Below are 26,938 nucleotides of genomic sequence, written 5' to 3'. Positions count from 1 at the left end.
TGTAACCGATAGAGATAGGGAGCCCGCGGAGTCCGTAGTTGAGTTTGTTATTTTTTTTGTGGTAGCATTAGGAAGGTAATCGGGGCAGATAGCATTAACGGTTGGCTCCGCGCTCAAGTGTGGCAGACCGCAAGCATGACGAGCGCCGGCAACTGCGCTCTCGTGCTTCTCTTCTTGGTATGTTTTTCTTTTTTTTTTTAATAAAATATATAATATAAGTAATCAGTAAGTAATATATTCAAATGGTACCCCATAATTTGTTCTGTTTAACCTGTTTAGCCAATTAAGATACTGCATAGCGAAGGTCTTTGCAGAAATTCCTTGCATTGACCAGCGCTTTGCCTTTGGTTTCTCCACAGGTGTAGTTAATGCTGAGTGTAGGGCATTTTGAGACATCATTCTGTTTTTGTTTCTGTAGTAAAAATGTGTAGTGTGTGGTTTTTAAGTAAACACTTTTTCTTTCTTGCTTTTAAATGAATGCCCGACCTGAAATTAATTTTTTCCGTTCGCACTGAACATTATATATTTTTAATAGTGTTTTATGTCGAAAATGTTGATAAAGTATAACATAGTTTTCCGCTCGCGTGTCCCTTAATTTATTTCTATAAGGCAAACATCAATACTATGCCAGTTGCAGAAGAATTTGTTTTTGTTCATTATACATTGATTTAATATGTTACTTACATTACAGAAAAATATATTTACACTTTTACATACAAACCTGCTTAAATACTTTTGTTGTATCCACTTCGTATACTGACCCTGAGACCTAGGGCTTAGAAGAAGGTACAAGAGTGTTCAAAGAAAGTAAGTATTAGGTACATTCAGAAATCAAAGTTTCGTAACGAGAATATTAGGTCCTGAAATTAATAAATCCTAAATTTTGTTTGTGTGATCTAACCGCCTAAACCGATCGAATCGACCAGCCTGTGCCTTTGCAAAAGAAGTCGTAAAAAGTCTCCGAGCTTTTACAGCATTTAAGCTCATATGAATAGACTTGATCGAGCATTGTGTAGTCGTGATCGGAACCATTTAACTATTAAATTTCACGCCTCGCGGATTTGAAAAGCTTTACGGGAAGATATGAAATTGTGAATTTCTTCGTAATGACCATAAAACTGTTTATGGCAGAGCATAAATCAAGTGTCCATGACTGTTTAGGCACGCTTCCAATTAAGACTACGAAGTACAGTTTTTAAAAAAGTTTTGGATTGCTGTTATTTTTTTGTAATTTTTCACGAAAGCATGAAAGTTTTTTTTTTTTTTCGCATTCATTTTACAATGTAACGAGTGTCTGAAGAGGGTGCTATTCTCAGATTTAAGGTACCACCACATTGGTAGGTAAGTTGTAGTTTAAGATGCTTAATGATGATGTAGTTTCTCATAAAAATAAACCTACATATACACAATATTTAGGTTTTTTTTATATATTAATCTGTACCCATGTGGGTACAGATTATATATTTATAACAAAACTGTAACAAGACGATTTCTGTACTACATTAAATAGTTTTTAAATAGTTTATTCTGTGAAAACTCAAAAATAATAATTATTTATTTTTGTATCTGTCTTCGCGGAAACTTCTGGACATATTTAAGTGCAATTTGATACACTTAAAGCTTTACACTTTGAGTTAACATTTAGGCTATTACTAATCCCGAAACGATAGGATTTTATCAGGATAGGAATGAAAAAAGGGGACCAAACCTTAAAATCTATTAATTTTTGAAGAAAATACCATCACTCTACCTGAAATTCTGCCAAAATGTGGTGCGTAAATACTATTGGACAAAGAGTACTTATCTCCTCAACATGCTGCAGCAAACTAATTACGTAAGACCTAACGTTATTTATACACATGCTACATAATATATGGGAGCATGACCGTTATCACCTCATAAAAAATGGTAGGAATTTTCCTGGTTAGTATGCGAAAGAGTACGCTGGTGACTCAATTCACTAACGACGAACCGTAATTCGTCCTTAGTTATAGAAGCTGAAACCGTCGTACGCTAAATTCTCCTTCACTGACTTCAGTCAACATTGCTCACTGACTTCAGTTACCCAACGCAATGGACTATCACACATCTTCCGTTTTCTGTAATATAAATGAATAGTATAATGGGTAAGGTAAAAATAGATCCACGGGACGATCATTTGCGAATGACTATGTTGATTGTGTCGAACAAAACTGTGTCTGTCTACTTGTTTGCTTTTTATCTTTGTTGGGTTGAAAATTTACCGATCTTGATGAAATTCATTTTATACAGAGATAACTTGTATCCTGGAGACGGGCATTGGATACTTTGGAAACCGGAAAAGCACAGACTTAGGTTCTTGCCGGATTTACATTTCTCATGAGGGGTAAGGCCACTTTATTTCAGTCGTCCCATGCTGGGAGAGCTTCCTTCGCGTGCCCTGTATAAACAGTCAAAGTTACATTAAAATTATGTACCTACAACGGAATGGATTCCCTTTAGAAGTTCCGAAAAGCAAAACTCATGTGTAGGAGAGAATTAGAAAAATATAAATGTATCCAATTCGGACTGTGTGAAAAGATAGTTACAAATAGCGCCACTAGTCTCGTGATTAAAAGCTTTAAATACAAAATTTATCGCAAGTTTCTAATTCACACACGAACATAGTTTCTAAAATTGGTGAAAATGGAGCTAAATTTATTTAACATTATTAGTTGTCATGTTACTGTAAAATTTATGTAGGTAATAAATAATAATAAATAAATATACTACGACAATACACACATCGCCATCTAGCCCCAAAGTAAGCGTAACTTGTGTTATGGGTACTAAGATAGCTGATGAATATTTTTTTATGAATATAGTACACATAAATACTTAAAATATACAGATAAACACCCAGACACTGAAAAACATTCATGTTCATTACACAAACATATTCCAGTTGTGGTGGTTGTGGGAATCGAACCCACGACCTTGGACTCAGAAAGCAGGGTCGCTGCCAACTGCGCCACTCGGCCGTCAAAGGGTACAAGAAAGGTATACAAGTTGCATCAACTTTTATTTCCAGAGCAACGTTATTTTAAACATAATATAAAGGTATAGGTACCAACGAAGAAAAGAAAGTAAAAAAGTAATAAATTCGACGATGAAGGGCAATAATGCGCGGAAATTGTAAAGCAAAGTTCGACTTAACGGAAACTAAGTAGGTAATCCCATGATGCACGTCCAAATTATACGAATGGATAAATGCAGGTTGCAATTTCACAAAGCCGTATTTCGACTTTAATATTTTAGTTTTAATTTTATAAATTATGATTTCGAAGTAAATTTAACTAACCAAAAGTGCAAAGGAAATATAACCACTTCAATAACTCTGCCTGCAGCATTGTGATTAAAATAATTAAACCAAAAAAAACAAAATAAAATGAAGAAGATACAAATATTTTCTACAAAATTTTTTAGGGTGCGAAGTAAAATGTTGAAAATTACAGAATTGATTATTTATTTGTTAGTTAAAAATCTTTCCTTCACGCCAAAAGAGTGGTCCCGGGCTCGATTCTCGGTAGGAGCAATTTAGGAATTCATAATTTCTGAGATTTCTCTTATCTGGTCTGGTCTTATCTGGTCTGGCTTTGGTCGTGTCTTGAGTGTTTAGTTACCACCCACCTAAATACAAACATACAAAGTTACCTAAAAACCTATTATAGGTTTAATACAACTGTCATTATGCCCTCAACGGTAAGCCCGTCTTAGATTGCATCATAACTTACCACCACCACCACCACTTCTTCTTCTTCTTCTTCTTCTTCTTCATCTGCTTGCGGCTCAGGTTCGCCTGGTCCCTGGTGTCACGTCAACCGGTTACGATCTATTGTGACGCCGCTGTCTTGATCTCCCAGCAAGCATTGGTCATCGCCAGGAACAGCAGCTCTTGCTGGCTGGAAGAAATTTAGCATCCTCTGGTTGTGTTATATACTTCCCCATAAGAGTGCTGCGTTTATGCATCAGTGCGGGGCAGGAACAGATTAAGGGCAGCGGCGTCTCTGGAGCCTCTTTACAGAGGCTACCACCACCACCACTTACCACAAGGGTTAACTTGTAATGGAATATAAAAAAACATAAACAGTATACTTAGTTTGTGATTATATATTTTAATTACTTTTCGGAACTAGGGTGCAATAGCCCTACAACGCGTGTTCAACGAGGTGAATGATGCATGCACGTGGTCTTCGTTGCATTGAACCGTATCTATGGCATAGGCGTCGATGGTCCATCAACTCAATTATGCATTAATTATTCATTATGAATGTAGAAGTTTGCAAACAGAACAGCAACGTGTATAAACATAAACCATCTACCTTTTTTTTTCAAGGGTAAATCTCCTTATAGGTATATTTGACAGCCCGATTGGCGCAGCGGGCAGCGACCCTGCTTTCTGAGTCCAAGGCCGTGGGTTCGATTCCAACAACTGTTTTTTGTGATGAACATGAACCGTTTTTCAGTGTCTGGGTGTTTATATGTAAATTATAAGTATTTATCTATATTATACACGCATACACACACATATACACAAACGCACTGTAGCACACATACGCATACACGAACACGTACATTATAAAATTGTAAATTGTATTGTTTTAGTTGTAATATTTTAATTTTTCTTTGTTTTAGTCTTTTTGTATTTAAGCAAACCCGAAGGTGGGCGTTAATAGCTGTAACACAGTTTCTAACTAACACAGTTGTTACCGTTCCTTAGATTATAAGAATCCATTGTAAATGAGACACAATAAAGACAATTATTATTATTATTATTTATTATTATTATTCATAAAAATATTCATCAGTCATCTTAGTACCCATAACACAAGCAACACTTACTTTGGAGCTAGATGGCGATGTGTGTATTGTCGTAATATATTTATTTTATGAGATACCCGGCCTCCTTGTAGCTCCGGTAATGAGGAATTCCTAACCACTAAAACCCCCTCGGCGGCCACCCTCCGAACTTATGGGGAAGTTCCAGGATCACCTAAGAACACACCGGTGGTATCTGAAGCAATATTACCTAACCGAACCTAACCGAACCTACCTACAAGTAGTAGGTAGGTTCGGTTAGGTTCTAGGTATATCATCAAACCATTACTACACCGTAGTCCACCACGCTGGTCAAGTTCGGATTGGTAGACTTTAAATGCCTTTGAGAGGGCATGCAGTTTTCCTCACGATAGTTTCTCTCGCCTATATTAAAAAACGCTCATACCAAATTCCGAATATTTCGGGTTCGAAAAGGAGGTGGAACTGGGTTCCCTTGAATGGGAACGGTAGCCCGTACCACTCTATCACGCTGAATACAATGTATCGCTTTATAATCATAGTAGTGTTGTTCTCGGAGTAAAAATATCTACATCGGTACCATATTATGGTGTGCCTTCTATGAACTATCACATTTATGTAATGTTTTTTAACATTACAAAATGTCGATAAAACTGTCTCGTATAATAGCTACGTTAGAAGTTTGTAAGAAAAGAGAAATTACTTAAAACTTAATGAAAGTAGTTAGACAGTGAACTAAAAAACCAGTGAGCATTTTTTAACATGTAACTTTCAGTATACTTAATGCATATTCCTATGTAATATAATATCATAATCACATATGCAACTTTTATATTTAGTGTAAAAAAAGAAAAGTTGAATACAATATCATCTTATAAACTTCAAGCCATGTACGTAAAGATACTTCCACAGTTAACCTCAATACAATCGAATGACCCAAACGCAACCAAACTTGTTCGTAAACTTGTCACTTCCGAGATTATACGACAGTTCTGCATTTTGCCTTAATGGGACTTCACGTTATTCTCATTTCCATGTTATTTCAACCGTGCGACGTGCTATTACACCACTTTTTAATACAATGAGAGATCAAGTTCGAAAACTAAAGCATGACCGAAATGGTAGGATTTAGTAAATCTAAATATAGTTTAAAAAAAGTCCGATTACTATTACGATTAAGGTAAATCTCTTTATAATCTAATAAATCTAAATCTAATTTACTCGATGCTATAATAGGCAAGGCTTTTGACTCCAGCAGGAGTGGTTCTCGAGTGCTTTTGCAGAATTATCTGGTAGCAAAGGCTATTCTTTCTTTTGACTCCAGCAGATATGATTCCCAGGAGCGTTTCCGAGATATTCTGGTAGCAAAAGCTTCTGACTCCGCCAGGAACGGTTTCCGGTTGTTTTCCGGGATATTCTATAATCTACTCTACAGGATGTGAGTGTGTGTTTGTCAAATTTTAGCGAACCGAACCGACCTGAACGAACATAGGAAACGAATAAACAGACCCCTTTACATTTCACATTTTTCGATTATGGTTTTTTTTCTCGTGATCAGATAACTCTGGATTCTGAACGAGCAAATTGAAACCAACCTTGATCTTGTAAAAACGAAGCAGTTAGTTATAATTATTAGTGTACTGTACCTAGTTTAATACGAATACATGTATGTATCACATATATAAATAATAGATTTATATTTTTCTTAGTATATTATTGTTTTTAAAAGTATAGCTACATAGAGGAATTGTTAATAAAATTCTAATAACATGTACACAACAGTTATTCTTACAATGGTACATAAGCGTCAGTTCGTCACGCTGCGATGCATTTCGTATAAGTTATTAATTGCTTTAAGTTATGACCAATGTTAACAAATACAGCTATGAAATGTGCTTGTAAAAGCTATATTATACCAATGTAATCTGACATAACCGGACTTCGTACTTTAGTGTTACTACGTACTACAGCTTATTTCATTTGCGCCGCACCTTGTTCGATCTTTTGTTAAGAAGACAACACATATTTATTTTTGCAAAAAGTGACATAAAAAACGCGAAACGAGGAAAGATTAGTTTGTTGGTTCGTAATTGATAAACTCTGAAACTGATGAACCAGGTTTAATAGGTTTGGAGGCAATGTTTCTCAACATTTAATAAAAAATTGATTTTATTATTGTAAGGATTAACATTCTTTGCCCGATAGTAAAAATCAGTTTTTAATTCTATAATTATTTTCGACAAAAAGGTTTATTTATATGAGAAATGTAGGTATGGGTATCCCTATACCTCCTGGACTGTTGTTTTTTTCTATCTAAGTAATGATTTTGAAAGTGTCGCAAGCGGATTAAGTATTTCGATAGCTTTTCTAGCTTGCTTTATTTATTCAGGCACAAATGTCATAAGAAGTTCTCGAGTTTACCATTTTCCTAGAGTACCTATATAATAAAAACAATGAAACCTCTTTATACCTACAGATAAATAATAAAATCCAATTCTAAACTTCATTACAATTCGTTCAGTAAATAGATCGTGATGTGCGAACATAATAATATAAAAATATTCAAGAAATATAATGTAATAAAATTTAAAAATGTTTGGTTAACTTACATAAAATAATAAATTTCAGTACCAGTATTTGATAATAACCATAAGAAAGGTACCGTATAAGATAAGTTTAGGAAGCTTTTAAGTGAAACGTTGCAAATTGACATTTTGTTGGAACACTGCAATTAATTTAACCGTTTAATGACGCGAAATCGCCTGAGAAAGCGATAACACATCGTGAGATAAACTGACAAAGTTAAGGAGCTAAATTACATTGTACTAAATTGAGCTACATCTTTTATAAGGCGATACGATCTTGATAGGGTGATGAGCTCGGAAAATGTTCTTTGTATCTATGATGTCTGAGTGACAGTTGCATTTATGTACGCATCTACGAGTATCTACGCACTGCCTTTACAAATTTACAGTCTCTAGTCGGGATGTAAGTATTAGCTCCGCACCTCTACTTTTTTGGTTTTAGTGGAAAGTTAAATAGTACCTATTTCCAGTGGCTTGCATTGAGGTTATGCAGACAATATTAAATGAAGAATTTCTCCAGTAGGTACGTAGTTATAAATACTTAAGAGTAGGCTTTATATACCTCTTACAATGCCTATTCTTAAGTTTTTTATAATTCTTTATATAACTCTTACAATGTAAAAAGCTCTTAAGTTTTTTTATAACTCGTACTGCAGATTTTCTTAATTTTATCATTATATCATCTGCATTCCCAGTGCATATCCTCTATGCGCGCCACTGCCTATTGCATACCATTACCTATCTCGGATGATTACGGATTTCAAAAAGCAGTCTGAGGTTTTTCAAAACAAACAATTTTTTTTGGCTTACGACATATCTTGTTATGCACTCAACTTTTTATTATGTGAAATACATTTTGTAGAAGACAATAATAATATATGTATACGTATATTGCACTTAACTTAAAGTACATTTTGCTGCAATAACTACAATAACATTATTGCCAAAAATATATTATCAAAAAACATAAAATGTAATATGTGACCCCGACGTGATTTGAACACGCAACCTTCTGATCTGGAGTCAGACGCGCTACCGTTGCGCCACGGAGTCGATGTATGAGTGGTTGAAATTAAGGTATTAAATGGGTATATCATATAGAATACAATCAATATGTGTAATAAACGGTATTATAATTAGTTATATAATAATTTTTTGGTACATGTAGTCCGTATAGACTTCAGATTATATCAAATTGATTAGATTATAGAAAATAAATAAGTTCTGGGGGCCGTTAATACTTTGTATAAAGTAATAAAATCGAAATTTCAGTATTTTAGGAACTTAGATCTTTAATTTACTAGATACTTCTTATCATGCAATTTACGTATCAACTAATTACCGGCCTACTACAGGTGGCCTCCTCCCACGATGACCACCACGCTGGCCCAGTGCGGATTGGTGGAATCCACATACCTTTGTCGCAAAGTTGCATGTCTTTCGTTATTCTAGAAGATATTTTTCGGAGAGTTTTCTCAGGAATATTTTAGTTTGGTTCACCTTTCTAACATTTATTTTATTTTATTACACAAACTACTTAAATTAATATTCTTCGCAACCTGAAACATACGTATTTGTTTGGACTCGGCACATTCCTATATCTAATAAGCCATCGAAAATCATCAAGTACATCGAAAAGGCATCGGTACGTAGTTGATGTCTATTGGACTCGTACAGAGCGTTTTTAATTCGCACCGCAAAGATCGGAATGCCCTTCCGGCTTCCGTCTTCCCTGATACCAGCTAGTAGGCTATCCTAGGCCGCATCATCATCTCAGCAATGAACCATATGTACCTATATCCTATCTAATCTTACCTGTTAATTTAGCAAAATGTGTGCAAAAGTTTACTAAATTATGTGATTAGCTATTCTGGTGTTTAGATAGGGTAGGGTTCCCGGAGCCTTCCTATATGTGCTGTGGATGGCAACCAAGGTTTTTATCAAGGTAGATATATCACGCAACACATATATGGCCATATATATGGCCATGCCAGCTTTACTTTTTTCTGCTGCCAAACAACACTGTTTGACGGCCGACTGGCGCAGTGCGCAGCGAACCTGCTTTCTGAGTTTAAGTCCGTGGGTTCGATTCCCACAACTGGAAAATGCTTGTATCATGAACATGAATGTTTTTCAGTGTCTGGGTGTTCATCTGTATATTATAAGTATTTATGTGTATTATATTCATAAAAATATTCATCAGCTATCTTATTACCCATAACACAAGCTACGCTTACTTTGGGCTAGATAGCGATGTGTGTATTGTGTGTATGAAGGGTTACAGGTGTAGTTACAGGTGCATGAGGCTTAACACCTACACCTCAGGTTTATGGATTCAAGGCGGCATATTGCATGTCTTATTCCTCGCATGCCCTGCGAAGTTTTGCACTTTTTATATGCAACTAGCGTACCCTGCCCGCTTCGCCGGGCTAGATTTTGCTTTATTTTATTTAAACAATAAACATACATCATTAAATTTTTAATTTAAATCTCATAATATATTAAATCATTTATTTATCTCCGTATTCATTCTCTTCTATTCTCTTCTCGAGCGGGTGAAGATCATTATCTACACCCATGTACACCCAACAATAGAATATCATTATAGTAAATAAAAGCTGTATTTGACAGTTTGACAGTTTAAAAATAGTAGTGCTCCCATCGTCACCAAACTTTACGCGATTACTCGCCAGGTCAATCCGGAGATTCCCTGAAAGTTTCATTAAAATCGGTCCAGCCGTTTCGGAGCCTATACGGAACATACCCACACACTTTCTATTTTATATATATAGATAGTTTTCCACTTACCAATAGGTGGGACATCTGCTAGGTCAGTCAATGAAGATTATAAAAAAACAGATTTTATCATATAATAGAGATAGAAAGATATAGTCTTTATTGCACAAATTAAAAGTGAAAACAAGAAATAACAAAAACAATAAAAATCTATTTATATAAAATAAAATTTTGTTAGTTACACCATTTTTAAGATATTTGATACTTTGGATTTCTCTCAGTCCGGAATAGGATAGTAAGTATTAAAATATAACATTCATCAAAAATAAAAAAGATCCGCGGTACGAAGTTCGCCGGGACAGCTAGTATATTTATAAAATGCGCAAAGGTGGTCTTATCGCTTTAAGCTATCTCCTCCCTTTATGGTGGAGAATAAAGTTAAAGGTGAACTATCTGGACTATAGGCTTCTCATGATCTCTGAAATACATAACGCAAAGGGAATAAATAACGCAAAGTTTGCGTAACTCCGAGCTAGTGCTAAGAATGTCTTCACAGAAAAACATATGTTACAGTCTTAGTCGTTATCACATATGTCTAGCAATTTTTGCTCTGACTCGGATATTGACTCGTGGAACTCATGATTTCTAATGGAACGTGCTAAACACTGAACCAACGAAGGGCTAGGTAGGTACCTTTAGAACAATGAATTCATATAAACGTCGTTTAAAAAGATACAATTTCCTATTCACTAAGTTTGAGTAAGGTTAAGAGGCGCCATCGGAAATGTCTGTAGTTTAATTTCATCGAACTCTGCTTTTTGTAAGTAGGTTTCCAGGTTGTTTCGGTCATCGATTGAACTAAATAACTAGATAATAATATAAAATCAAATCGATTCACTTTGGTGGTTCAGCATTACGCTATGGTTGAGTTTTACCGTAATTTCAAATCTGTGACATCTACCATAAAAAGGAGGTAGCTATAACATAATAACGACTTTTACAAACTATAACTATAGTCTGGTGGGAGGCTTCGGCCGTGGCTATAGTTAACACCCTTTAGACTAACGTTACGCCAAGCGTTTTAAAGTTCCGGTATCGTGTCAAAACCGTTAAAGTTAAAGATTTAAAAAAAAACTGCCATACCTCTAAAAAGCGTCTTCTCTATTTTTGGACACAATGCACTGCATGCAATAGTTGCTGAATGAGGATTCTGTATGTTCTTAAATCTGTGCCGTTGGGTATATTTCAATGGAATGAAAAAAAAACTTTTCTGAACTGTGCTAGTCCGGGGTCGGTTAGATACATTTCAATACAAAGGTGTTTTTTTTTTTTTTTTATCTGTTCCTTCCTATTTTCCTCCGACATGGCGGTCGGAGACTGTTCTAGGTCGGTACTTACAATTTCACTCAGGTATTGTATTTGCTCTGTTTTGTGTATTTTCATAGACATTAAGGTGCAGATTTGTCATTCGGTGTACATTCTTATCTAGCATGCTGATTATACGTATATACTACTTTTACATGACATCAAATTACCTACATATTAGTCTTACTTATTTTATAGTGCTACAAGCTAATAATATTTAACCATATATATATATATATTTATATATATATATATATATATATATATATATTTTTTTTTTTTTTAATACAAAGGTGTTATAAGCTTAGCAATATAGATTTGTGATAACATAACTAATTCGCTTAGTTTCAATAGCCTGCAGATTATGAAAGTTAAACTTAATTTACTATACTCCGCGAACAATCGACTTACCAGAAACGGACATAAATTAGTGATATCTGCATATCGTCAGCGAAAGGTGCAGAACTTCTTTGTGGGGTTGAGTATACGCTTTTACAACATAATTCCTAAGGAAATTCTTGACCTACCAATGCATCCATTTAAAAAATGTGTAAAAACGCATCTAGTACAGCCAGGTTACTATACATTTAATGAATTCTTCAATGACAAGGTTGGAAGCAGCCAGCCTCGCTCTCATCTCCCGCAAAATAGAAAAATGATTGTAAATGTTGATGTTGCAAAAGAGCAACTACTGAGTTTCTTGCCGGCTCTTCTCGGTAGAATCTGCTTTCCGAACCGGTAGTAGAGATACTACAAATATACATACTTGACGTTTCAAAAGTGCTTTAAAAGTAGGCCTACTTGAAGTAAATGAATTTGATTTTGAATTTGAACAGCAGTAGAATCTGTATGGTGTAATTTATAATGTCTTCAATCCGTATAGGTACTCCACACCAAACAGATCCTCAGCAATGTATCCTCTACGCACGTTTCGCTCCGAAACCCGAGCATCCTAAGGAGATGTTGACTTTACAATGAATAATTGTTAAGAAAGCCTGCAGCTTATCTTCAGATAGCTCACCTGATGGAAGGAGTAAAACCATCGCCTGTAATAGGACAATACTTCACAGGCGGTGGCGTGCATAGAGGGTATGCACAGGGTATGCAGATGATATAAAATGAAGAAAATCTCCTGTTTGGGGTAAAAAAATAATTCAGAATAGACATTGTAAGAGTTATTAAAAGCCTACTCTTAAGTATTTATAACTAATACTGGAGATTTTCTGCCTACCCTGTATGCAAGCCACTGCTTGCGCCATTCATCTCTTCCTTCCGCAAGCCTCTCCCGATGTCTAGGGTCTATGTACAATTCGGTCTGCGTCTGGTCTGGTTTTCGTTAGGTCGGTGAAACAATGCTGCTTAACGGTAGAAATAAGCATGGCGATAGTACTTCGCCGAACGAGCTGTGTCACTTAAAGCTCTATTCTACTTTGATTAATACTTATCCTTGGATTCGCATGCTTGCAAACCTTAGATGGAAAGTCAACCTTAGAATGCTTTCCAAAGCACAGAGAAAGTAATGGCCTATTTAGTGCTGCCATAGTACAGGTTGCTTTTACAGATGGCGTTCCTAACTAGGTAACCTAAAGTGCAAAGCTTGTTTGGAATGCGACTGTACAATTTTGAAAGTGTTTGTTTAAAAGCATATTATATAAATAGCATTTAAGTTATCTGTTTATTTATAAAAACATATAATAATACAATGTCGATAAAGAGAGTAGGACTTCGATTTAACTTTCGGGGGGCCGAGTTCGAATCCCAGCACGGCCCTCTAACTTTTTTAAGTTATGTGCATTATGAGCAATTAAAATATCACTTGCTTCAACGGAGAACAAAAACATCGTGTAGAATTCCTCATGCTTGAGTTTTCTTTATAACGTTCTTAAAGGTGAGTGGAGTCCACCAATCCGCACTGGGGGGTGCCCAGCCCAGTGCCCTGTAGTGGGCCGTTAATGGGTTGATATAATGATGATGATGATACAATGACGAAGTCGAAACATTATATTTCTAGCTCTAAATCACTAGCGATCCCTCGCGACTTCGTCCGCGTATGATTCAATCGTAAAAACTACTTAATCGTATGTTGTCGCGGACTGTCGAGGGATATGTGTAGAATTCATCGTCAAACAGATCTTCGGCCATGTTACGCACGTTTCGCTCCGACACCGGTGCATCCTTAGAAGATATTGTCTTTTGACTTTTTGTTACTTAAATATAAAAGTTATATATTTGCCGTCGCGGACGATTTTGAAGGCACTATCAAGCTCTACTCTACTAGTCCTACTTTGCAAATCTGACTACCACGATTTTTTTTTGTTTTTAGCTTTTAAGAAAATTGTGAAGCAATCTCAGGTAACGTTGAAGGAAAACATCGGGTGGAAACCTTCAATTGTTGTTTTTCTCCGTTGAAGCCTCGGGTTATATAATTGAATTATAAAATTAAATTTTGATATTATAATATGATTTGAATTTTTTTTGTTATAAATGACTGACCAAAATGATGGTCCGCGTGATGTTAATATGAAAACCATTGCCTATAAACAGTGCAACTCTTCACAGGGCATACCAGGAAAATGTCCTTCAAAATAAGACCCGAACACGGTCCCCCTAAATGGAAGATCGAAGTCTCACAAAGTTCTCAAAACTTCAAACGGGACAAAGCTGGTGATGGTGATGACAACCATACCTTATAATATAAAAAAGGACGTTTATAAAATTTATAAACATCCAAAAGTGTCTACATTATTCACAATTTCTTCATATTTTGCTTATTCGGGCATCCCGTAGGTATATCTGACTGGCACAGAAGCTTTTTTTTTATTGCCAAACGACCCACAATAAAAACCCTTTTTTATCGTTTCCGACTTTTTTTGTGTCAAACAAGGATCTCACAGGCATGATAAAACCACCGTTAAATTTGTAGAGATGCAATTTAATACGGTTATTTAATGCGTTGTTACCGCTACAATAAATACCGTGTAATTTAAATGAAAAACATATTATAATATGATATATTAAATATACAAATTCTCTAGAGAGTGAAAGAAATTATTCTTTAATATTTATGTACTACCTAATTCATAATTTGATTTACGGCATAGTAGGTAAAGTTTTTTTAATGGCACGGTTTCACTTTTAAGAAACTTGTGCAATGTAACGAAACCGTAACCAGTTATTTAATTTTAGAATAGAATTACATAGGACTTAGCATCGGTACCTGCTTCTTGTATATTCCAATAATAACATGATTCTGAAGTCGACTTGGGACCTACAGTTGGTACCTTAAAATATTTTTTCATTAGGGCAGACCCCTCATCTTTTATCTTACAAGAAACTTGTGCGCTCTTACGAAACCGTAACCAGTTATTTAATATAGAATATAACTTTGAATGATATAGGACATAACATCGGTACCTCTTGATGTTTATCCCATTTAAATAACGTGATTCGGAAGTCAACTAAGAATCTACAGTTAGTAAACACATTTATGACATCGAGGCAGTCCCCTTATCTTTCATATTATCCAATATGTCGGCTTGTAAGCTGGTGATAGAGTCACTGCAAGTGGAAGACTTCACGTTTCAAAAGTCCCTAAAACCGAATACCTTAAGTGATATATATATACATAAACTGTAAATGGAAATTGAACTGTTTGTTTAATTGTTAATTGCACAGATAGGAATTCAAACAATCGTCTAAGATCAATTAATTTAATTCCCCGCCAGTCGTCATGCTCGATAACCAGAGCGGCACAGTTTTAGGAATGAACCGTTGGCCTGTACGTCTTCTAATTTGCATACAAGCATGTACTGATGGTGATCAGGGTCTTGTAACGTTTTTGTGAATTATGGACAACAATTAAGTAAATTACATTTAACTGTAAAATATATGCATTTATAAGACTTTGTTCTGAACTTTGAAGCTATATGAACTTGAAGGCTTTATCGTTCATTTTATAATAATTAAACATTAAGTTTATGGAAAAAAAAAGTTACTTTCGTCTGAATTTTACCTTGTAATACATAAGTATGTTCCGAGATGCACTTAAGCCGTAGTTTAATTTAATGCAAAAATTAAAACTACATTACATACTAATTAAAGAAACAGAACAATTTCATGATCACGTAGAATATAAAACAAATTAATCTCGACAGTAAAGATCCACTGTCCTTAGCCACCGGACGGTAATTGCTAACGATAAACTCTGCGGTTTGTTCCGATCACGATTTCTATAGCCTGGTTAAAAGCGTCCGTTATATTTATTATAATATTAGCATTTTACAGACATCAACGATGAAAGTAATCTTGGAGAGAAAAATATTGTTCTAGTAATCACGATACTTAGTTAGATGCTTTATGAGCGTGTGGTTAGAGTGTTGTGGTTCTTAAAAAAGGGGTTGCGGATGCTAATTTTGGTTGTTCTTTACTTTATTATTTATATATCTTCATAACATTTATGACCACATTTTTGGTTGGTACATATTAATTCAGTCCGCACCAACAATTTCATTTTAAAAGAACTGAATATCAAGGAACGACTTTCTTCGAGCGTGCAGTTTTTGGCCACATAACAAGGAATGAGGGGTCGATTGAACGATTGGTGCAAGGACAGGTTGAAGGAAAAAGGGCAAGAGGGCGGTCACCTACTGGTTGGACGGAGACGGTGAAATCGTTGACCCAGACAACTGTGGTGGAATGCTTTCGACACGCTACCAACTGCCAAAAGTGGAGAAGACTCGCGCAGGAAGCCGTGCAATCCCAATGATGCCTAACGCCATGAAATTTATCTCAGCAACCACGACCACTCTGTCAAGAGTGCCCTACTAAGAAGAATATTTATTCAACTAGCATTAAGCCCACCTTTTGTAGCCCATTTATGGTTGTGCAGGTAGAGAAAAAAAAAGTCCTAAAGTCTGTTAAGACATCATTTTAGTAGCTATAGAAACAAATAAGCTTCGCTAGTACTAATTATTAAAGATACAGTATACCTACTGTTAAGTACCAGAAGTTTTCTGTTGCAGCTGTAAGCGCCTTAACGCACCACTAGCGATCAACCGCAGCATCAAGGCGCGTTCGGATCATATACTGCGGCTTGCCGCACGACGCGTTTAGAATAGCGGCTAATCCCCTGCGGTTTGCCGCTGTTGATCACGTTACAGATGGGTTGCATCCAGAACTCGTACCCAAAAAACGAAGTGAACGCTGTCGAGGTAGTATTATGTTTTAGTAGGTAACTACTATCGAAGACCAAAGACAAATTCACGAATGAATTTTCCCAATTGTCAAATTGCTCCATTTTGTTAATTAGGAAGCAAGGAGTGTTCCGTCACTTGACGAATAACTAAAACAATTTTTTGAATCAAAATTCATAAATGCGTTTGACGTTACAGACGTGCAAATTAAAGACTCCCTTGCGGTATGCCGCGAACAGAACCGCCTTATTAACCGGGGCTGTAATACGTACGCATATGGTATACTTAGTACATACAATATGAGCGGTTGCATATTATAATTCGACGCGGTTGACCGTTTATGCGTATGAGGACTTAGCCATAGCAAAATATTTTGTTTTAATAGAAGTTTTGTCCTTGATAAAAATATATCTTTCGTACAAGATTACAATACAAACTCAATTAAATCACGCATCCCGACAAAACGGAACAACGTATGTAATTGGTGTTCTCTCAATGAATGTTCATTGTTTCAGATTACGGCGGTGTTAGCACAAGACTATGACGGTAAGTTGGGCCACCAAACACAGACAATACTCACTTTGTATCTTTTCTTTCATACTACTATCTAATTGTAATTATATGTAATCTAGAATAATAGGTATAGGTGTATACTTATATATGAAGGTTTTTTATTTATGCAATGACTATCACTTGCTTTAACTGTGAAGTAAAACATCTTGAGGAAACCTACATGCCTGAGAGTTCTCCGTAATGTTCTTAAAGACGTGTGTCTACCAATCCGCACTTGGCCAGCAAGGTGGACTACGGTCTTACACATTCACAACTGAGAGGAGACCCATGGCCTATAGTGAGCCAGTCTGGTTAAAATAGCTCAGCTGGGCTCAGACATCCAAACCTTCCTCTCACAACCATGACGGGGATATACGCCTAAACGCGCTTTCCAAGGTACGGTGGTGCACAATACTCATTTTCTAACTTCGAGCTTGACACGAAAACCCGTTATAAATAAAAATCCGAAAATCGAACCTAGGTGCTCGTGATCCGTTGTTGAAGACGCTAACCCTTAGACCAACGGGACTAGAAGTCTAGTTCCTTTTGAAGTTAAATTTTAGTAAGTTTTTTTAAGTTAAATAAAACTTTTTTCATAAAGCTGCTTGTGAAAAAAATAAATACCCGCTTTGAAGCAGTATGTTACACGTATAATCCTCTCTCCAATGTGAGGAAAGAGACCTACAGCTCAATGGTATAGACTTTAAACAAGCACAAAAGCACTGCCTACCCTAAAAATTCGATTAACTCGTTTATGAGGAAGAATTTTAAATTTACACCATCGCCTGCTTTATAACCCTTTTTATGCCGCTTTTTGAATGTAGGTTGAGAATTATAATGATGACGGAAAACTTAACTTCAATTTTGCAGTGACGGACATTCAATGCACGTTCGCCAGCGGCGGCTCTGGTATTCGAGACTCCGTGACAGCACTTCTCAGGAAGCCCGAAGGGTTCCGTGGTGCCCCACTCTTCGCCGACGATCGAACAACCGACCCTATAGGCGACCCAGTATGCCAGATACGACCGGAGTCTGACGACCCCACCGGGTTACTCTACAGGTTGAGAATCAACGACTTCACCAAATGCGGAGTACTAAAAAGAAATGTAAGCATACCTGTATCTATCTACGTTAAACTCTTTAAGAGTCTTAAAACTAAAGGGCCATTCACTGAATACAATTTTGGAGAATTTTTTTATGCACCCTTGTGAGATTTCGGGCAATTTTGTTCGACCCTCTTCCGCAACCCTCGCGTGAGATTTTTCAAAATTTTTACACAGAATTAAGAGCATACAGAAACCGTGTATACGTCTAATATTGTAGCATCAAAACCACTTCATCTTGGCAATGTTTCTCCAATAGGTGGCTAGTCACTCCACTCCATTTAGCATTTCTGTACCTCTGTGATTCTAATGTTCTGTACGTTTACCATGAAATGGGAAAAATGGAACTTTTTTGTGAACTATCAACATGTATGATGTAAAGTAAGACGTGCGCGGGACGTTTTCTCTGTTTTTGGACACAATTCACTGCATGCAATAATGGCTGAACGAGGGTTCTGCATGTTTAATTCTGTGACTTTTTAATGTATTGTGTTGCGTTGTAATGCGTTGAGTTTATTGTAAAAATGAAACAATTTGTGAATTATTTATTATGCAAGACGAGTTGAGACTTCTTATTTAATTTACCAGTTTTCTCGAAACTTTGCACTGGGTTGGATGAAGTTCAGCTCGAGTCAAGAGTTAAGTTTTCGAAATCCTAATCTTGCCCATTCTTTTACGATCCTTACCTTCAACTGCAATAAATCCGACCGACAAATTTGGCCCATAAGATTTGGGTCATTGGATGTTATGTAAATTTGAGATTGTAAAAAAGACTTTTGCGTTGTTGTTATTGTATGTAAATTTAAATCTGTTTACAATCCGATAACAAAAGCTCCTCAGACATTTATAAAATAAAGTAGAACGAGCAACAAAATACTTAATATTCGTATATCAGAGCCACTTGCGAATAATAAGTAACTACTGTTTTAATTTTTTTTTATTTTTAAATGTTTTGGAGCTTTGTTTCTTTCATTTTGACCATCAATGTTTTAATCTAAAGAGATGTACAACCCGTTAAGTGTATCACGGCTACTTGATTCCGAGAAATAAATACAGATACAGAACCTACCTATAATTTCAAATAACCTAGATTTATTTTACTTTAATTATTTATTTTCTTCTTACAATAGTAATCTAAAATAATTGAAAGCCTAAAAATAAAGACTAGACGTCGCATTCCATAGAAGACCACTGCTGGACATCTTATGTCTTTTGTAGGGAGTTCCCAAGTTAATAGCTGCTTGTTTCCAGCGGTTTCCAACGATTCGTTTGATGTCTTCTGTCCACCTCTGTCCTCTCGACCCCCAGGTCGAAAAACGCTACGCGAAACGTTGTTATCCCAACATCCATCGGTTCTCAGAACTATGAGCCCCGCCCTACCACTTCATGTTCGCGATTCGTTGAGCTATGTTGATTGTCGGTAACTCTAGTTATTCTACGAATCTCCTCATTTCGGATTTATCACGCAAAGATACTCCGTACGTAGCTTACTCTCTCCCTTACCTGAGAGACTCTGCAGAGCCTTCTTATGGGGCCCATAATTTGCGACCACGTTTCAGAGCCTTTACACGTTACTGTACCAAGAAATAAACAGATAACTGCACAATTTTTAGGTTAGATTACGAATATACTTTCGGAAGCTAAATTTAATGATAATTATCATTAATTTTAATGATAAGACAATAATTTTTAGTAAGACACAGTTTTCTTTCGGCACTGTGAATTTTGTAACAGTGACGCATAATAGAAATGCCGTTACAATAACAGTATGAAAAGCATAGTGGCCTACACAGAACGAGGCACCTACTGCTCCGCTAATATAAGTACTATTAAATGCGGTAGACCGGTATTAAAGTGAAAACTCAGACATGTAAAATACCACTTTAGCGATACTACGGACTGTCTAGTGAGAGTTAGGAACGTACATGCATATCCTTTATAGGTCGCTTCTGAGTGTTAGAGTTTCATGTTTGAGTGGTCATGTTTGAGTGGTCGGGCGTGGCTAGTTACCATCCAACTGATAAAGACGTGCCGCCTAGCGATTTAGCGTTCTAATACAATGCCGCACAGAAACCGATTAGGGATGTGGTTATTATATAACTATCATACTCTTACCAAGTTATCCCTCGGACCTGGCTAGTTACCAACCAACTCATAAAAACGTGGCGTGCGTGATTTAGCAATACGATGCCGCTCAGAAACCGCTTAGGGCTGTGGTTATTATATATATCTACCATATTCATACCCTTAGCAGGGTAGCCCACCATCATCTTAGACTGCTGCATCATCAATTACCACCAGATGAGATTGCCGTAGATTAACGGAATAAATGCCATAAAGCGATTTAGCGTTCCAATACGATGCCTAGGCATCGCCTCAAACGTAAACCTAAAAACGTAAAACGTAACCGTAAGTCTAAATGAAAAAAAGGTTTTCCCAACTCTGAGGTGATATATGTTTTGATGAGGTTGATGTATGCCTAAGAATCTCCTTAGGCTAGACCTTACTTATTTAATAGACACGGGCATTAGTGTTATTAATTATAGAAGAGTTATGACGATTTATGTAATTTGAGAACTTATAATTTCCTCCTGTTTGGTTTGGTGGGCTTAGCGTTGCTATGCGTTATCTTTGTTATTGAATGTATTGTATATAATAATAATAATAATAATAATATCTTTATTTTATCAAAATAAACGTATACATTTCATGAGTGTGAAGCCCTGTCTCCTGCGGTAGTTAAAACTTACATTACTTACGTTACAGGAGACAGTGTCTTCCTTATATCTATGGTCTTATTAACAAACGTTTGACAATTTTACAGGAAAAATTATATAAAGGAAAAAAAGAAATAAATAAATGAAAAAAAAAAGAGAATTATATAAATTTTTGAGGCGGGTGCTTTTGATTTGTTTGTGGGGGTGCGCGTGTTTGTATGCGTGTGTGTGTGCGTGTTTATATGCGTGTGTGTGCGTGTGTGTTTGTGTTTAATTTGTAATTTGTTTTATTTAAATTAGATATTCTTATGAAATATTTTCTCTGTACCCTCATAATCGCATATAGATGTACAAGTAGCAATAACTGTAGGAATTATATTGTCAAGACGTTCACAGGGTTTCGTGCACGTCCGCATATGGTTCCCGCAGTTCCCTGGAGTAGTCATGCAGTCAGACCAGGAGCTCATAATCATGTGCAAGCCACCAGAGCCGACCATCATAGAGAACAAGGCAGCAGGTTTTGCCGGCAGCTTGTGAGTATAACTTTATCGCATACCATAGTAGAAATAAAACAATACCAGTGGCGAGCATAGGGTTTTAATGAAGTGTGGCATAAAATGGAAAACATCTTCTCCTATATGAAGTATACAACAATTTTAAGGTAGGCAGTGTACGCCGCGGAACAATACCACAAGTCAAAAAGTCAAAGATTTGTTTATTCAAATACGCACAAAGCTGCGTAGGTGCAGTAAATTAAAAATGTAATGTAAAGATGATGGCTATAACTACATTCGTACTTACTTGTTCCAATCGCGCCCATAGCAAAAAATACACCCGGCTTCGTTTGATATGGGCTTTCCATAACAAACTAAGCCGGCCGTTTTTTGCTTTTACGGGGCATGCACGGAACGCGACGCCCTGTGTCCATCAACCTAAGCCTCAGCATAATAGACGATGCACTTCAGACATCATTGTAACAATGTTGCTTTCCGGCAAAAATAACCATGGCAATAGTCCCGGACAAGCTCTGTCACAAAAAGCTCAACTAAAGAAACTAAAACTAATAACGAATAGTTATAGTTACGATTATAGTTAAACGGTGTTTAACTTATATAGACAAATTTCCAGTCCGCACGGCGCTCGCGTCTCCGGCGTGGTGGAGGAGACACCTGGGCGACTGGAATACGAAGTGGCACTGTACAAAGAAGCGCCACCTGTCTCGCGCCATTCCAACCACTCCGTGGACATGCCTGTCGATCAGGTAAATACTGTACGTGGCATTTGTACATACCACATCCTATTAATGTAAAATGGCACAAGCCCGTGCTGTTATCAAGAAGAGGTCATTTACAGCTTAGATTAGCTAGCCCCTTTTCGCTGGCTAGAGATTGCTTCCTGAAGTTCGGGCTTTATTCTTCGGCCATGTGTGACTTGGTAGAATTCACAGACCTTTGAGAGCATTATCGGGAATTCTCAAGCATGCAGGTTTCCTCACAATATGTTGACCTTTAAAGCAAGTGATATTTTAAATTCCTTAAATAACTCCGAAATGTAAGTAAGACCTGCGTTCTGGGAGTCGAACTCGGTCACTCCGAAACGAAAGCCGAAGCTCTAACTACTAGGCTAACACTACTTATTATTATTACTTAGTGATAGTAGCCGAGACTGATGGCTTAACATAGGTGCTCTGTCATCATCATCATATCAACCCATTACCGGCAACATGAGAAGGGTTTAGGCCGTACTCCACCACGCTGGTCTAGTGCGGATTGGTGGTTTCCGCACGCCTTTGAGAACATCATGAAGAACTCTCAGGCATGTAGGTTTCCTTACGATGTTTTCCTTTACCGCCAAGCAAGTAAAATTTTAACAGAAACGCACATAACTTTGAAAAGTTGCGTTCGTGCTGGGATTCGAACTCGGCACCCTTACGCGGAATTTAAACAATACTTATTTCCTACCTTCGAACTACGTAGTAACAGTATATAGACAGAGGATAGCTACAATTTCCGCCGATTCGTTTATACACAAATCTCTAAATTTAGTTAAGTTAAGAGACGTGTTAACATAATTTGAACTAATTCCTCAATTAGAAGGAAGACACAAATAAAAAAAAAAAGAAACTATGCTACATATGAAATTATGCATAACTTAACCCGTTTTTTAGTATACGTTGCATAAAGCCAAGAACAAAGTCTGATACCATTAAACATTATTGTTCTATCTCTTAACACTTTGAAAAGTGCAGTGCCAAACGAAAACTTACAGAAAATAAAGGCGTAGGATAATATGCTTAAACACTCGTGTAGTGTTATATACCCTATACTGTATATGTTATATACAGATATGTCTTCATTTATTTTTGGTTGTATATAAAGTATCACGATTGTATGAAGAGAGTATATTTGATTTAAGGCTGTACCGATCGGAACAAAACTTCAACTCCGAGCACGTATCAACCCCGACTCTGCCTGGCGTCACATAAAGCTTCTTGAGGTAGCCGTTTCTCCTGATCCCGATCGTCCACATGCGCCTGGTGCTGTTTTACTGGTTAAAGATGGGTAAGTATTATTAACATCAGGTATTGTCGCAACTTTTGTCATTATTTTCTGTGGTTTATAATTTTATTTCAGCCCCTTAACTACTCGTAGCATTGTTAAACACCATAAGGCCATCCAAATACATACTTACTTGCTTTTTTTACGACGAAACACACATATATAATAGCCCCAAAGTAAGAGTAACTTGTGTTATGGGTACTGAGACGACCGATGAATATTTCTTAAGAATAATAAAGTACATAAAATACTTATAATATACAGATAAACACCCAGACTCTGAAAAATCATGTAAATCGCACAAATATTTTCCTGTTCTGGTAATCGAACCCACAGCCAACTCTGAAAGCAGTGTCGCTGCCCACTGTGCCAATCGGTTGTCCTGATTTTTCACTGACACGGTGTTGTTTTAAAGGGTTCTGTTTAATTTCCCGTTATTTCTTAATAATGTTAACGAGATACGGATTATGGAACTATTAACAAAAACAAGCGCTTGGACGCAGGGCCGGGCGCTTCAAGCCTTAGTTTCTGACTCCTATGCGCTCCACGCGACCTAAGCAGTCTAAACATTTGCAAATAATTACCTACCGTAGCTAGGAAAAATATCGAAAAAATATATAGAGATCGCTATGTAGCGATAAGGCCGCCTAATTTGCAAGCATCGTGTAAACTAGTTATTTTATAATTTTTCCTGTATTTTTATGTGGTGTACAGTAAAAGTGTATTCATTCATTCTTTCATTCAAAATTACTAATATTTAAGTACTTAACATAACATACTTACAGAATTATGATATTACTAGATGTGCCCTGCGGCTTCGCCCACGTAGTTTTCGGAGGCAGCTTACTGCTACATAGATTTTGAGATTTCTTTTAACTTACGTAATTTTTTTAATGAAATGTATACTATGTTATATCTAATACCTCCAAGAATATGTATAAAAAGTTTCATAAAGATCGGTTCAGTTGTTTTTGCCTGAAAGCGTAACAAAAACAAACAACAAACAAACTTACATTCACATTTATAATATTAGTAGGGATTACAAGCTTAAGCTATTATTATACTAGTACTATTATTATATATAATCGGGGGATTTCTTTTTAATATTTTGCAGATGCCGAAACAGAGATTTCGCATCAATCATCCCGCACCAACCGGCCCGCTATCGTGAGCGACACAACGAAGTGTTTTTGGACTTTGAAGCCTTCCTTCTTGCCTCCATGAAAGAACGTTCCACTCTTTGGATACATTCGCAGATAAAAGCCTGCATGGACGTCGCCGATTGCCAACCTGATTATTGTCTAGATTTATTTGAACCTTCAGGTAAGAACCACTACCATATGCAAGGTCTACTTAGCCATGTAATTAGTAGTTAAAACTTCATGATTGGATTCAGATATTGGACTAATTAAATCGTACGAAATCCCAACTCTATTGAAGTAATTTTAAAGTGTTGCACTGTAGAAATGCAAGAATTGGAATTGGTGTCAATTCTGTTGTACACAAAACTAATCTCTAAATCTATATATTAATACGTGAAGCAAAAACTTTCCCCACCTTTTACGAAAATTGTGCGCACGGAAGAGTATAAAAATTTCCAACTTATAGTTTATACAGAGAAGCAAAGATGTGCAGAATACTACTTAATACTTTTTTTAATTATGCATAAAAATAAATTAAATTTAAAAAAAAAAACAAACTTAACACACACTACCATGTATTAGTTGGCACGCACACAATTTTTTTGGATCATAATTTCTTCTTCTATATTTTAATGGTTTTTTGTCAGGATTACAATTTGTTAGAAAAATAGGCAATTTAACAGTGTCAGTGCCTTGACAAATCTGTGATTATAAATGTATGAGAGAGTCTTCGAAAATAGCAAAATTAATAATGTTCAAACTTATAATTTAAATTAATTATTGTCGAATTTGGAACACTGGGCGACCACTAGTTAAACTAAATTGACAATTAATCTAAAAATATAGCAAGGCTATTTATTTCTGCACAGAGCATTCCCGTGAATGCGTATAACAAACATAGCTGGCACAAATAAATTAGTAAAAGTAGGTGATAAGCGATTTTACGTTAAAAAGAGAATATGGTTAATTATAGGACACGGTCGTCGCAGAAGATCGTTACCAGATTCAAGTTCGTCATATAACATAACAAGTTCATCTTTGATCGCTGATAACGGTACAACTCCTTTCACGAGGTTCAAAGAAAACCTCGAGTACACAGTTGTCATGCCAGGAGAGCTGTTTCATCGGACGCCGTTGGAAGGAAATTGTGCTACCTCAATGATGGTTGCTGTGGCACTGGGAGCATTACTTTTCATGTCAGCATTACTGGTAAGAAATATTATTGGAATAATATAAATTTAGTTCAAACTTTGTAGACATACTGAGAACCGATGACAATACACTAATTTGATAAGATTATTCCATTTTTCAATTTGAAAATATGATTTTTGTTAATTAATATAATTTTTTAAGGCAGGCTTTAATAAATGAACTAAACTAAACGGTAGTAATATAGTTTGGTTTTATATACCAAGCATGATGTTTAGTTTTTTTGAACAATTAATTTTTATATTTAAAATCTTAGTACGGGAATTTGTAATGGAGAGCCAGTGGGCAAAATACAGTGACATTTATATACTTATTTGTGTTTTATATTTCAGATGTGCTATCTAGCGACAAAATTGAATTCAACAATGCTGAAAAATAGCAGCCTTCACGCGCCATCGGGGAAAGGTTTCGAACAAATACTTAGAGAACTGGCACAACATTCTTTGCCCGAAACGGGTTATACAGGTCGCCCTACTGTTCAATGATTATAATGTTTATGTACCTATTTACAATTAATAAGATAGGAACCTACATGTGTATTATTTAATTAAATGTAAAAAGAAGGTACATAATTACTTCATTAGTTTAAAATGAAATAGAGCCAATCATGCAATCTCATACTTAAGTTCATAGAAATGAAAACATGAAATTTGATTCGAGATCAGAAATGTAGGTAGAGAAATGCTACTGTGTGATTAATAATTCATTGATAGATTTAAATTATGTTTTTAAAATAGCTATTTAATATCTTATGATTCAGAATAATAGTAATTGATCAATCTCGGCAATCTTCTTTGCGCAAACACCTAAACTATAAACTTGTAATCGATTATATTAAAGATAACTAGTTGAGCCCACCAAGCGCCATCTACAGTGCGTCAGTTACAATACCGCATTGTCGCTAGATGGCGCTCTACTAAACAAATCGTAGTTAGCAATATTTAAATGAGCAACACCATTATTC

At 36.1% G+C, this 26,938-nt stretch overlaps 1 protein-coding gene and 1 non-coding gene across 2 annotated transcripts; one reads left to right on the top strand and one right to left on the bottom strand.

Moving 5' to 3' along the window:
* LOC120630514 lies at positions 1-26,502 on the top strand. The gene is made up of 9 exons (XM_039899763.1): positions 1-177; positions 17,209-17,239; positions 18,116-18,351; positions 21,462-21,598; positions 22,194-22,326; positions 23,481-23,626; positions 24,738-24,946; positions 25,739-25,974; positions 26,307-26,502. The coding sequence occupies exons 1-9, from the start codon at positions 136-138 to the stop codon at positions 26,457-26,459; spliced, it is 1,323 nt and encodes a 440-aa protein (XP_039755697.1). The 5' UTR covers positions 1-135; the 3' UTR covers positions 26,460-26,502.
* Trnaw-cca lies at positions 8,382-8,453 on the bottom strand. Its single transcript has one exon. It is a non-coding gene; the product is annotated as a tRNA-Trp (tRNA).
* Positions 26,503-26,938: the final 436 nt, after the last annotated feature.

This window comes from Pararge aegeria, chromosome 16 (assembly GCF_905163445.1).
Source record: "Pararge aegeria chromosome 16, ilParAegt1.1, whole genome shotgun sequence".
Lineage (NCBI taxonomy): Eukaryota > Metazoa > Arthropoda > Insecta > Lepidoptera > Nymphalidae > Pararge > Pararge aegeria.
The sequence above is the reverse complement of the archived record's forward strand: the minus strand, read 5'-3'. Positions and strand labels throughout refer to the sequence as shown.

Excerpts from the sequence above, each read along its gene's own strand:
- LOC120630514 (XM_039899763.1), top strand. The coding sequence starts at position 136 with ATGACGAGCGCCGGCAACTGCGCTCTCGTGCTTCTCTTCTTG. Across the intron at positions 178-17,208 it reads CTCTCGTGCTTCTCTTCTTG|ATTACGGCGGTGTTAGCACA; the intron begins GTATGTTTTTCT and ends TCATTGTTTCAG. Across the intron at positions 23,627-24,737 it reads GTTTTACTGGTTAAAGATGG|ATGCCGAAACAGAGATTTCG; the intron begins GTAAGTATTATT and ends AATATTTTGCAG.